General features: G+C 33.5%; 1 protein-coding gene across 3 annotated transcripts in view; it reads left to right on the forward strand.

Annotated features, from left to right (window-relative positions):
* The first annotated feature begins 210 nt into the window (after positions 1-210).
* The window catches only part of LOC148610409 (uncharacterized), a 49051-nt gene continuing 34852 nt past the window's right edge, over positions 211-14409 (forward strand). Inside the window, exons 1-2 of one of the 3 annotated variants that reach the window (XM_088543062.1) lie at positions 211-306; positions 4690-4916. In XM_088543062.1, coding sequence (XP_088399188.1) covers positions 4800-4916 — 117 coding nt within the window. In that variant the 5' untranslated portion in view covers positions 211-306; positions 4690-4799. Of the gene's footprint in view, positions 307-1390; positions 1531-4689; positions 4917-9525; positions 11801-14409 lie in introns of those variants that run through there. The other 2 variants (XM_088543061.1, XM_088543063.1) reach the window with 2 other exon arrangements.

Raw genomic sequence — 14409 nt, forward strand, 5'->3', positions numbered from 1 at the left:
CAACAAAAATATCTTAAATCTAAATAAAACATATTACATTTTTTAATTCGTTATTTTGTTTATGAAAGAATAAATCTAATACCAAAAATTACCATCGATCCATTGATTTCAAAATATTAAATTTTGTTATTTCAATATACTTTTTGTTATAAAACTGTAAGGTTGGTTTTGTATGATCAGATTTCGATTGATTCGCGTGTTTTATTAAAGATTTGTAGCTTTTAGCTGGCCGTCAAAGTGCACTTGATATGTTGGATTTTTTTAAAGCCAACATAACTGGAGGAGTTGGATTATGGGAATCTCTTGGTAAGTTGTACGTTGTATACAGGGAGGGGACGTCATAACAACAAACATCCTGATCAATATATACACCCTCCATTAAAGAGAGGAGGGGTGGATATGACGAAAACATATTCCAACGGAGTCAACTTTTGTCAAAAAATTGAAAGTTAGCGAATCTCTGTTAGGGTAACATATTTTAACTTGAAACTTTTATAGGAAGTAGACATGAGGTAAGGGACACAACTCTACAAATCATTGGAAAGTTTGTATTCAGCATTTGACATCAATCTCATGTAACCATCAAAGTAACTTGTATTTATTTCATTCTGTTTCAAATGGAAGCTTGATAGGCTTTTGTAAAATTGAATACGATACAGATATATCATTGATTTCAAGAGTAATGTCCCTTACCCTAGGTCTACCTCCTTAAAACAGTAATAGTAAAGTAATGTCAAGTTGTTGGATTAAAAACTTCCCTTACATTGTGGCTCACACGAGTGAAACTCGCATCTGACAAAGTATGTACCTGTGCAAAGGAGTAATGAAGGGAACCAAGATTCAAGCGGAAATCAAAATGATGTAATCCAGGGACAAAGACCGGACATGGAAAACAGACACACACAACAAAGGACATAAAATAACCAAAATAATGCATACAGAGTAACAAAAGTAAATGAGCAACTCGGATAGGTCAGAACACCCTTGTGTTAGAAAAATTTTGTAAACTTTGTGTAAAATGGGCAAAATGAACAAATTGCAACCTAGAAGTTCTTTTTATTGTTTTAGAACGGACTTTCCCCCTTTTTAAATTTCTGTACCCGCCTCTATGACATCTGCATTAAGATGTCGTAAATACAATTATCTGGAACATCGATCTGATTTCCGTCGCATGTTGTGTATTTATTTACCTGTCTATAGATATACACGTAAACAACAATAGGTTTAATTAAAGGCACAAAATCTGTCCAAACAAAATACTTTCCTTAACGATATTAAAAAAGGACACTTTTCACTTCAAAAGACATTTACATAATCTTATCAAATTTAATCCCTATTAGGTAATACTAAACGCCTTCCGTTTCTATTTTTATTCTTGGTGTATTTTTCAATAGAAAGTAAATAAATTCACCAATAATTTTTAGCCGCAGAAAATTATTTTCATTATTTTTAATTAAGAAAATTAGCACCGAAGAAAAAAAAATTATTTCATTTTTTTGTGGAAAATTGTAATCAGCATATTTACTCAAGGTAAGCCATTTATTTTTTTTATATTTTGATTATTGTAATTACTGACAATTCAATGAGTTGTGATTATATTCAACGTAATCAAAAATTAACATTTAAACACACCGATCTGACTTATCATTTCACTCTTTTCTTTATTCGAAAAGACTGTTATTTGATCTCTGAATCACTGGATTTGCTGAAATATTTTGCAATAGAATGTTTTAAAAATGAAGTTTTTGGACAGAGTTATCTCTCCTTAAAATATTAATTTTTTATTGCATTTTAATAAAATTGTTACTCAATCTAGCTAAATGATATGGAATTAAATATCTTGTCTTTTTCGTTTGATTTTGATAGTACAAATAGTTAAAGAACACTATCAAAATTGTGTTTTTTTAATACCATTTTTCATCAACTGTGTGATTCTTACAGAGACTGACACTTTAAAGTACTACTATTCTGCTAAAAAACCCATGTATGATAATGATAAAGGACCCCATATATGTCCCATCTAATTTTAAAAAGGCACCGAACTCCAGATGAACTACATTAATTTTTCAAACAGCTTTAAATTACACGATTTTAACTGTAAACACCTAACAAAGGTATTTCCAAATTCAAATTAAATGTCAAATTTGGAGAAAAAAAGTTTTTTTTTTCCTTACATCTAAATACAATTTGGTGTTATCAAAAACCAAGGTATCATCTGTCACGAAAATGGATGACAAAGGACCATAAAGTTTTTTCAAGGTTTTAAGTTTAAATTGAATTGAATATGAAAATTAACTATGCTGCATGTGGGTTGAATTTTAGTACACTGAGCTTAATATTATTTCCTGTTTATACATGTACTCAGTATTACTTTATTAAAACGATTGTCTGTAACCCTTCGTACCATGTCTTTAGGGATAAGTAGAATGTCAGAAGATAACTTTTCCCAGATTGAAATAATTACATATACATGTACAGAACCGGATCCAAGTGGAGGGGTCCGGGGTTGGACTCCTCCTTTTGTCCGAATTTTTGTTTTTAAATTTCGTTCAAAACTTTGGCAAAGTTGGCAAATAATAGACGGGCCCCTGTATCCGCATATGAATCGTTATCAAATTAAGGGACTTGTGCGTTAAACTTTTTTTTTCTGGGATCTCACGCTACGCTACAAAAATGAGTTATCGTTCTTGTTCCAGTAGAAACGAAAGAAAGTATTTTAAAAGACAATACCATACCAGTAATCCATGTTTAGTACTTAGCATTATAAAGATAAAGAGATACTTATAAGGCAGAATAGGACTGTCATAGAAACGAACACATACATATACATTTATTCAATCTATAAAAACATTTAAATATCTGTTATAGAGTATATTATTCATTTTCATTCATACTTTAGTCCCGATATTCATTTTGACGAATTCCATCAACTATAATTAAAATATCAAATTATAGTAAATTTGTGAAAAGTCAGGCACACATAAAAATATTTCTATTAATGTGTATCATCTGGCAAACATTTTAAATGTTATGTTCGAAACCACATACACTACTTCAATTTAGGATATTACAAATCACGAGTTCGATGTTTTATTGTTTTGTTTACAGCACGGTATGTTGTTTTAATTAGCCCTTGCACAAGGTTTGATATAACAATTTATTTCAACCTTTCGCTCGTACGTTTTCTTTTTAAGATGTCGCAAAGTTTATCAATAATAGTAAATGTACTGTTTTCAGTGCTTCAAAGTGTGCGCGTTTTTTATTGTACCGATATTTATATTATTTTACTAGTAGGAGAGTCGTCTTATCTGTGCACGTTATTTCTTAAATAACATCAAAGTTTTTTTTGTATTTTGTGTTACATTATGTGTTATGTTTATATTTAAAAAAATTGACACACAAATACAAAAAAATAGATGCATTTGTAGACTTCTAACTGCCAAAGGAAGACCGAAATCAAGGTTAAATGTTTTTTCTCATGCCATTAAAGAATAAAAAATTAAAAATACGAAATAAATTACAAAGGTAAAACAGGGAGAGTGGTATTAAGAAGCTTCATTGGATCCTGTCTACAATTACCTGTGTAAGACTTAAGCAAAAATATTCAACACGATCACGAAAAGGGTAGTTATACACCCTTTCCTGCCAGTATGATCATTCCAAGTACATGTAAAACAAGATTTAACACGCACTTATTGAAAGTAAAAGGTAAAAATTAGATGGACGGATAGTAGTTCTTAAAATTGCATTTGCTGAACTCATTTTGCCCCGATTTTGCATCTTTAATCCGCCCCTGCCTCATTGGTAGATGGAAGAAGATGATACTTAATATTCTGACACAGAAACATAAACCAAAAAACTTAAAATAAATAAGTAATCTGAGGCCAACCAAAACTTGGACCAGGAAGCAATCATTAATATGACGTGTTATTACTAAGCACGCAACAGACCAAGATACATCACCGAAGGGTTAAAACCCGGATGTGCAGTTCATGAATATAACGAAACCCTCTATCCAATATTGGCAACAACCGAAAGGAAGATATTTGTCAATTCATGTACCTTATTTACTAATAAAGACAAGGTTGCACTGTAACCCCGAAGAAAACCAAACAAGATATGGTAGATGAAAATAGAAAAGAAAATAGGCATGTTTTCAGGAAACAATTGTGTGTGGTCGACATAAACCGCAAGACGTGTAAAAAGTTGAAAGAAAAACCAAAATAGAAAAATCCATCTTTCGATAAAGGGGATTTCCTATTAACTGTAAAATTTCCTGTTAAATTTGTGGTTACCTCCCCATCTTTCATTTGGTTTAATGGAAAAAACAGTTAAAATAAGATAATTTATCGTTCACCTTAACCCCGATGTAGGCACTGTAACCTGAATTTAATGCTATGAAAGTACTTGTATAGAGATATTCATCTTATTATTGTTTCTATTATTATATCTTCAACTAAATGTAACAATTGACTGCAATAGACTAGAACCAATTATTTGTCAATAAAATCACAGTGATATTAAAAAGAAACCCCGTATCCATGTTTATATTCAATAAACATCGGTTTTATGGCCAAAATATGGTCGAGCATTGTTACCTTTAAATAGAAATTAGTAAAATAAGTGATATAAATACGTAAAAACACATTAAGTTTCGTTTTTCTTCATTTTATTTGTTTCTATTGTCAGAGATTGGAGAAGGAATCCCGAAGACATTGATCAAGTTGTTGGCAGTATCCCAGCTATCATGAGTTCTTTAGCTTAGAAAATTTTGATTTCGATAAAATTGGAAAGCGGAGATGGACGACACCTCAATATCCTCCGGACGGAGGACGACTTTCTTAGAAATCAAGGAGGAGACTTTCTTCAACCACACAGTACCCACAGTATTGTTGCTAAAGAAAAACAAAATCAAGGTAGGCAGGATGTTTTGGTATTTGCTTGTCTTTTTGTGCTTCATCCGTCTGTTTCTTTTTCTTTCTCTATTTCAGCATAAATCTGTCGTGAGTCTGTAATATTTCGTTCGGTTCGCCCTTTATACATGTAGACCGCCTTTATTACCTGTCTTCACGTTCTTGTCATGGATTTGGATTTTGACGTACATGTATTTGAATTGTCCCATTGTTCACGCTTAGGTATTTTTGCCAATATTTTTTTCCGTAACGGAATACCCTGGAGTTTTTTTTTTTTTATTCTTCTGTCTATAGAAAATACTGTCGATTGAACAAATCGTCACCCTATATTACATGTACCTAGATTATAGTTGCTTTTTATTTGAATGTAGTTTGCAAAGTGTATGAAAACTGATCGAAAAGGCTGTGTTTCAATGTCAAGCATTGCATCGCCTTTATCCACCTATTCCTACTTTAACGAAAATCCCCAGAGGTCAAATATATGAAGGAACTTTTCAAGAGATCAAACAACTAAGATGCTTGGTTTGCCTATTTCCTAACGAACGACGCTGTGCTACAGAAATTTAGAAAAAAAAGTTCCTTGTGTCCTTAGAATTTTATAAAATAATAAATGCATGTTTTGAAAATACGCTATCCAGTAGAAGTCGGAATTTTACTGACATTTAAAAAGATATCATCTTCTGAAACGCCCTTTTGGTAGCTGTAGTCAGCTACACTTAGCATGCACTGCAGGTGATTGGGGAGACTTCCCCCAATGAATCAAAATTTAGCGTACACCACAAGAAGTGCAAAGTACAATATACAAAATAGGAGATATGGTATGATTGCCAATGAGACAATCATCCACCAAAAGTCAAGTAACGAACAATTAAACTTCTACAGATCAACACATGGTCTACAAAACTGCTTGAATCGAATGTGCAGTGCGATGTTTGTTCTCGACATGGCGTGACTGCCGTTGACGACAAAGGAGTAGTTTTCTTTTCAGATCGTAATTGATAAGTGTGATCTTTGTGTTGTCATATATTTATTTGCCGAAATAACACTATCTATTGCTGATTTAAGTTCTAATGAAAGCACATTACACACATAATCTTTAAACTCCCATCTTCTTACGTAATGTTTCATTATAAATTCAAATTCAAATTAAACTGTTTAAATTTCCTCTTGAAATCACGAATTCCAAAGTATATATGTCGATTTTAAATTCCCACTAACGTTAATATAAAGCAAAAAGTACATATATATCTTCTAAAAAAATCACCGAAAAAGAAAATGAACAGAAAATTTATACAATTTAGTCTGTTCTAAGAGTAATCAAGGGAACCAGAGTTATAGTGATAATCAAAAGAACGTAATCCATGGACAAAGACCAGACATGGAAAACAGACATAGACATACACAACAAAGAACATATAGTAACTAAAATCATACATAAAAAATAACAAAAGCAAATGAGCAACTTGGACTCCACTAAAAACTAGGAGCATGGACCAGGTGTACCGGTAGGGTAAGGGTCCTAAACTCACTTTGATTTAAAAAAAGCCCGAATTTGGAACTGAATTTGAATTTTAAAAGACTATTGAAAATGATGGATCTGTCTGTATGAAAAGTGATTTTCTAAGGATACCTCGGGCGATAGAAAATCGCACTCTTACAATGACAATACAATGCAGGCAGTTGTGTTGATATTTATAAGCATTCAACGAAAAGGGGGAAAGTATAAATAAATGAAAGGTCGAGCTTAACTTTGTTGTAAGCGCTTGTCTTAACTGATTATTGGAAATGCAGCCAAAAAATTCCTTATGAGTAAACTTATAACCTGAATCGAATGTGTTCCCATACCATCATCAAATAATCAGATGAGTTGGATTAGCCTTATTCTGTTTTGAAAACGCGTACACCGTTACACTACATTAGCGCGATTTTATCTGATACAAGCGCAAATATAAAGAATATATATATAGTAAACAACAAAACTATCGCATGGTTTTAATACCGCGAGACCCTAGTGGGATTTTGTTTAAAGCAAATACGTCTCTTATTCATTTACCACAAACTAAATTAATGCTCAAAATCTTTGACATGCACAAGGTATACTCAAAAGACACCACTCGTCTAACAGCAACGTAGAAGTATTAAATGTTCTGAAATTGGTGAAAAAGTAACGAAGTTGTTGTTCATGATCCTTAACATCTTCCGTTCACGATCGAGCTGCGATTTGGGACATTTGTTCACGATCATTTCTCTCGTTTGACAGTATGAAAAGAGTGAAATGGAGTTGCATATGATTATTTTCTCCCATTCATAGGCTTCATTCACATCGCACGAGCGAGTGATTAAAAAAAATGTAATTTCCCGCCATGTGCCGGGAAATTAAAATGTCGCTTGAAGACTCCCAACTATTACCACGCTTACCACGCTTACCATGTTTACAGTTGGTATTCATATTGTTGATCAATTAAGTAACTGTCTTTGTAAGAATCATGCACAATCTGAAAAATGTGATACACCTCAAAAAGGCTACATATTTTTATTTTTGTAATTAAGTTGTTTTATGGGTCTTTACTATGAAATGTGTAATTAATAATTCAAATCTGCCTGCTCTTAGGAGATAATCAACATTGAAAATACAGTAGATTCTATTGTATCTGAGCGCCATTTACAGAGTTATCTCCCTTAATTTTGAAATCTACAGTGCATTCTATATAATTTTATCTCCTAAGAACACGGGTGATATGAAAAAGCACATGTTTATTTCTGTTTACTATGGCAATTCAAACAAAATATCAAAAATAAAAATATGTAGGCTTTTCACTCATGAATCACATTTTGCATGATTCTTAGCTGGAGGGCTACGTAAATAGTTGTTGATTTACGAATGTAGTGTACCAGCTAATCATAATGGTAGTGATATCGATGACGCAATGACTTGATGACTGGAGGGGAGGTCCTTGATGACGTAGTTGATGTTGGGATAATTTAGGGTGTTGTTTAATTTATTTTTTATAGTTTTATTCATGGGAGAACCAGTTCTCCCTCTTTTCTTTCGGGGATTTAAGGATTTCTCCACTCTCGATAGTTATATTTTAGATTTTAACTGTCTCGAGTGGAGAATCCTGTAATCCCTTCGAGACTGAAGGAGAATCTACATATCTCCTTCATTTAAACAGTGATATCAGACGTCTGTCTATTACCGAATCCCCTTGAGAGAGAATAATTCGTTCGATCTAAGATGTTTGTTTTTCTGTTTGCTTAGACAAGTTTCCGACAGAGCCAAGGCCCTGTTCAGACAAATTTCAATGTACATTGTATATACCCTGCAAAGCGCAATGTACTTCAAATTTCCGTGCATTTGTATTGTCATCATGATCACCATCCGATAATTTGAACTATTGCAGTTTGACAAAAAAAAATGCTTAGTCATTTTGTGTATAGGCGCCTTATTGTTAAAAACAAACACTTTACCAAAATAGCATGACAAATGTTGTAGGCTGAACGAATATAATAAACGATTGTTTAGTTTTATAATCTAAAGTTATATGATGAATATTATAACTCTATAACTTGCAGGTGCACGATTTACGCTAAATTAAAAACTTTGATTAAAATATACGATTATATTAGTGTTACAATGCAAAATTAAGCAATAATTATTCAAATTGTCCGATAAAATCACATTTCTTTGTTCATTTTCTTAAAACTTTAAGTTTCTTTTCTTTTTCATCTATGGTAGCAAACTAATTTCCACCCTATTTTCATATACACAACTCAATGCCCTTGTGCGATTAAACTGTTTTTTTTTTAATTAAACGCAATATTGAAGTGGATGGGATATCTGTGTCACGAAAAGTTGTGGTAAAATCCCCTGAATATTTGTATTACAACGGAGAAGTAGTGAAACATGGACTTATGACGGCGGGTTGAAGGGGTGGGAATGGTAGTGGAGGGGACGGGGAACGGTGGTTGAAGGGGCAGCGAACGGGTAGTGAAAAATGCGGGAAGCGGGGATTATGGTTGGGAACAATAACCGGGGATAAAATGAAAGGGGTCAGGAAGCGGTGGTCAGGAGGATGGAAGGTGGTGACCTAGGGGAGGAAGCGGGGATGAAACACCCCTTGTCTAACCCTTACTTATAGTAATTGTATATATTAAGGCATTGCCTGGTTTAATCAAGTACGGGTCGAGGGATACCAACTGTACTTTATAAGCACAGAAGATCTTCACCACTTACTTAGTGGTAGCTACGGTATTTATTTGCAATTTATTCTATTTTTGTCATTAAATACCTGCTACAGGACCCTCACTTTATTCAATCTATTAACTTTTATTAAACATAATTGTGGGGAAATTAAAAGTTTAAAGGGACTTACGAGAAAATGTAAAATTTCCCATTCTAAATGGATCCATTGACTTTCGCTAATAACAAAACTCTCCGTTGTTCGGTGTTTGTTCCTATTATTTAATATATATTTGCTAGGCTGTTCTATACTGTAATTGTTTGATTTGCGACACTAGGCGGTATAAATACGCATACCTACCCAAATATATGCAAAGGGAATGTTTTAATAATTTTTTTATAGATGAGACATTATAAATATTTATCATGTTCCACCCATTTAAAGCGGTTTTGTGTTTTACTTGGTATTACACAGCTGACGATGATATTCGGAACTCCAACACGTACAGCAAATGACTTTTTTTACAAGACTCGTCATAACTCATCAAATGTCTTTTCGCTCACCAATTTGTGAAAATACGAACTACGGTATCTATACTAAATTTTCAACGAGTGCGTAATAAATTGCTTGAAAGACTTGTACCTGCCTAGGCTTCAGTGGATAAACTTATTACATTTAAGGGGTCATGCATGAACATACAGGGACGTGTAATGTGAAGTATCGATTTTTCGTCCAATTTGGAGTGACAACTGCGTGATTTTTAGTCGCCCGAAGCGGATTTTAAAGGATTCCTGAGTTTTTAATGAAAGTTCCTCATGTTCCGTGTGTAAGTCCAGCATGTGATACTTTATTACATAACTTAGAAATATGATTATTTGATTTTTGGTGCCACTTTTCTCGACTACGAAGCTAGGTAGCCAATAACATAAGCCCGTGATTCGATGTCTCTGGGAGACTAAGGGATTAGAATCTGATTGAAGTCCAAATACACAGGTATCTTTTACGCCAACCAAAACTATCTTTACACAGGAGAGTTAGATAGCCTATTGACATCCGATGACATTATTTAGAAAGATGAACCGTACACAGATTAAAATATTAATCTAGTACAATAGTTTCTCTAATACCAGTGAAATATTTATCTTCGATATTCTGTTATTTATAGAATACCTAGATGTCAAGTGTTCGATAAACTATACCACTGACTGTGTGTATGAACTTCAGATTCTAATACTGACTAAGTTTATAGACTCTATAACTTAACAATTATTGTGTTTGTCTTCCCATCTCAAAATCCCTGACTTGTCAGTTTGATAGGAATATATCTTCCCTGTTGTAATCCGATTTTCAGATTATTATTTTTGTACAATCTGATTTTCTGGTATAGAAGACGTTGTTTTTGGATGCTAGCATTGTTAGAGAAGTCGTGAAGCTATTGATAGATTTTACTACAAGAACTACAAGCTAATCCGCCCGTTTCACTTGCTTCATTTGCTAGTCTTGGAAGCCTTTTCATAGTTTAGAACAGCTTTGAAACTTAGCGCGATATATGAAGAAAACCCGTTTGAGCGTGAAAAAACCGTTGAATTCAGGGCGTCGGAAAGTACTTGCTTTTGACAATTCAGCTACCAAAAAAAATACAGTATTCGAATTGGTGTTTTAAGCACTGTAGAAATTCGAATACTTTTTATTATGTAGTGAATGACGACTCACAAATATTTTCGTTCTGAGAAATATAGTACATAATATGATCTTATTAGATAAATGCTTGTAAGCCAATGTAGTTGTGATAAAGTAATACGATTTAATGGAATGTGCAAATACCTAGGGATATTCAGAGACAAAGACTGTATTGGAAATTTGAAGATTTGTTCTTGACGTTAAAAGACTTGGAGAGACAAAATCAATCTCGACACAATGGAAAAAATATTGTAACAGCGTTATATGTCTTACTTCAACAACTACTTTGTCTACTCAAAAGATTCTAACAAAAGGAACGGGTGACGGTGGTGCAATATCCGTAAAACACTTGTCCACCCGTTTTTCATTGTTTGTTTGTTGGAAACCCATTAAAATTTGTAAGTCAAAAGTTCAGGAATCATGTAGACATTTGAATAAGCTATAGTTTTAGTTTTGTTTTACAAGCGCCCAGTTGGCTATTCGAACCGCTTTACAAAAATAAACTTGAAAGGTTGGAGGCTGATTTAAAGGCTCATTGTTACTTTTCATTAATAGTATTTAACATTTTATGCTAATATCGTCAACATTGTCTTTTTTAGTCATTCTTTTGAGTACATTAATACTGTAAGCATTTGAACTGTATAAATAGTTGACAGTTACAAACCAACATCAGCAGTACGGACTATTGATAAGCTTTAGTCATTGTTTTGTGGAGTCAGTACATAGTTCAATTGTCTGCCTCTAAGGACGTAACTAATGTTACATTGATTCGGTTACAATGATACATTGAGGGCAGAAGTGCTATTGAAAGTGGAACAAAATGATGGAAATCCGAGCCATTTAAATAAGAACTGATATGGTAAATTAAACATTGACTTGCATAAAAGGATGGTGACTCCGTGTTAGTGAATTGTTTGATATCTAACCGGTGTAGACATGGCTGATTTTCCGGATTTTATTAAAGCTCGATCTAAAGTTAAGGTTACTACAACTGTTCATAAAGGATGGAGTCCCAAAAAGAAAAAGGTAGGATTGTTGAATATTTAACTAATTGCTAATATCAATATGGACTCTCAATACGTTTAAGTATTTCGGGAGTTCTTTGCTGTGTCCCTTCTAAATATTTATTTTAGACGTAAGTAGGTGATCGTTGTTATCTGTCAAGTACCTTTGCTACGTTATAATCAGGATTAAGTTAAAATTTAAAAAATAGCTTCTTTTTTTAAAGTTTAAAAGTGATTTATAACTATTGGTACACTGTATCTTGAACAGTCGTATATATAATTTGGTAGTACTTTATTCGTCGAAGACGTAACTGTTCGTAGAGCTACTAAAATATCTTTGCATTTGTTAGTTCGTTGAGTGTTCAATTACATCGTCTGACTTTATACCTCCCCAAATGAGTATGCGCGCTACTGTTGATGACTTTTAATTAAGACTGTTCATTGCCAGATTGTACCTACTGCATTTTTCCTTGGTTTCAGTACCATATTACAGTAGCTTCATTTGTTCTCGGGTTTATTGACTAACGGTCGAGTATTATCCTAAATATGATAAAAACTGCCAATACAATACAAAATACATAAGTGCGCCAATACGGGATTAAGCCGTCCAATACGAATTTTACCAGTCCAATACGGCTTTTATCCGTCCAATACGTCATAATTGCCTGGTTAAGATCCATATTGGCCTAGGCAAATATGAAGTATTGGACTAGTTATTCAATAAAGGTATAATTGCGTAAGGTTTTCCATATTGGCTGAGGTATTGGTCCTCGGCTAGTCATATTGGACTTTGGCGACGCCACAGTCCAATATGGCTAGCCTTGGTCCAATAACTCAGCCAACATGGAAAACCTTACGCAATAATACATGTGCTATATTATTGCCATTTTGTACCGGTATAATTTATTTTCGATTTCATGGCTTGACTGTACCGCAGTCGCATTGCCAGATTGCACCTGCTTCATCGTTATTGGGTTCCAGATTGTGTCGGCTTCATTTGTTCTCGGTATTATTGCCAGATTACATGCATTTGATTCGGTATTACTTGTTGGTCTGGGCGTCAGAAACACTTCTGAGGGAGAAACATTATATTTTACCCAAGTTTCCAATCTATCGGCATTGTATTTGTAAATATGGGACGCCGTTCAGGTCAGAAAAGAGAATGTGTGTTGTGTCCGTATCGTATATTGTGTAAGGAAAAGTTAGACTGTTGTAGCTTCAGTACTGTTTCTACAGAAATTACTAAAGAACACTCACATTACCGAACACAACCACATTTGCACTTTTAAGAAAAAGGCTAAACCCTGTGCCGGAAAAAAGTTGGCTTTGATACGTGTAGATTTCTATGAATATTATACCCGCCAAAGATGTTATGGCTAATAACTATTTACCAATGATTGAGGTGAAGCAGTCAAAATGGAGAAATTATCCAGGTGACATGCTAGGATGGGCGCATGGACAGACGGTTGGACGGACAGATGTGTATATAACATTTTACCCCCACAACTCGTTGCGTGGGGTATTGTAAGACTCAAAATTAATTTTTTGATATGTGTAATAGTCGAATTTTTGCTATTGCCTTGTGTGTAAACATACTTCTAGTAAACCTCTCCCGACCTCCCGATCATAAAACAGTAAATAGTTAAATAGTTATATTAGGTAAGAAATGTGTATGCCGTGTTAAATTACTTCGAGTACTCGAACGTGAGATAATTCTTGATGCAAACAGTAGCTTGAGCACGAAAGCTTGAAAAGCATTCTAAAGGAGAGAGTATTCTGAGAGCGGAATTGTAAAATCTGTCCTCATATGAACTTTTAAATTTGATCGACAATTTTCCGTTTGACAAGTCTTGTTTTGTGCTTGGGACTTTTGTAATTGTATCAAATTCTCTTTATTGACATAGGCGTCTTGGCATTCCATCACAAAAGACGCCAACAAACACATCTAGACGGTTCCACCCACAGAACAATAAGCCTGAAAAAGAGATTAACAATTTCAAAAGATTATTACAATGTAATTTTGAAATAAACACGCGCGGTAAATTTTATTTATTAAATTGAGAAAATTAAAGTCGTTGTTTACGCTATTATGGTTTTTATTGATAAATTAAACATAAAGCCGACGAATTTTAATATACGTAATGTTCTGCTACATGCATTTTACATGACAAATAGAATGAAATATACTGTATTACCAAGAACAATTCTCTATATAGATCACGAGGATATATCTACAATAGTTAATCTATAGACTATATAAACCGCGGTTTCATCAATTTAATTAATTTCTATTCTTTTTTTAAATACATGTATAACCTTTTTTTAGCACCTGATCTTTAAATTGTGAAAAAATGATCGAAGCTTCATTTTTATTCTCTCCCTTTCTCTCGATATAATTTTGTAAAACGTTTGTCCCAAGCACAGAAATTTTATTTTGATATATTGCACATCTGGCTGCATCCCTGTAGAAAGAGTTCCAAGCTTTTTTTTTTGCACTTACTCACCCACTTCAATTTTAAACGGTCGTGTTCTTTTGTTTGTGATTGCCTCCCGAAACACGTTTGACAGATTTTTGTTTGATTTTTAACAGGGTAGGTGGATTAAACATTAAATCTACAGATAAATATTTAT

This window comes from Perna viridis, chromosome 8 (genome assembly GCF_037379345.1).
Source record: "Perna viridis isolate PV_CMFRI_1.1 ecotype Kerala chromosome 8, ASM3737934v1, whole genome shotgun sequence".
Taxonomy (NCBI): domain Eukaryota; kingdom Metazoa; phylum Mollusca; class Bivalvia; order Mytilida; family Mytilidae; genus Perna; species Perna viridis.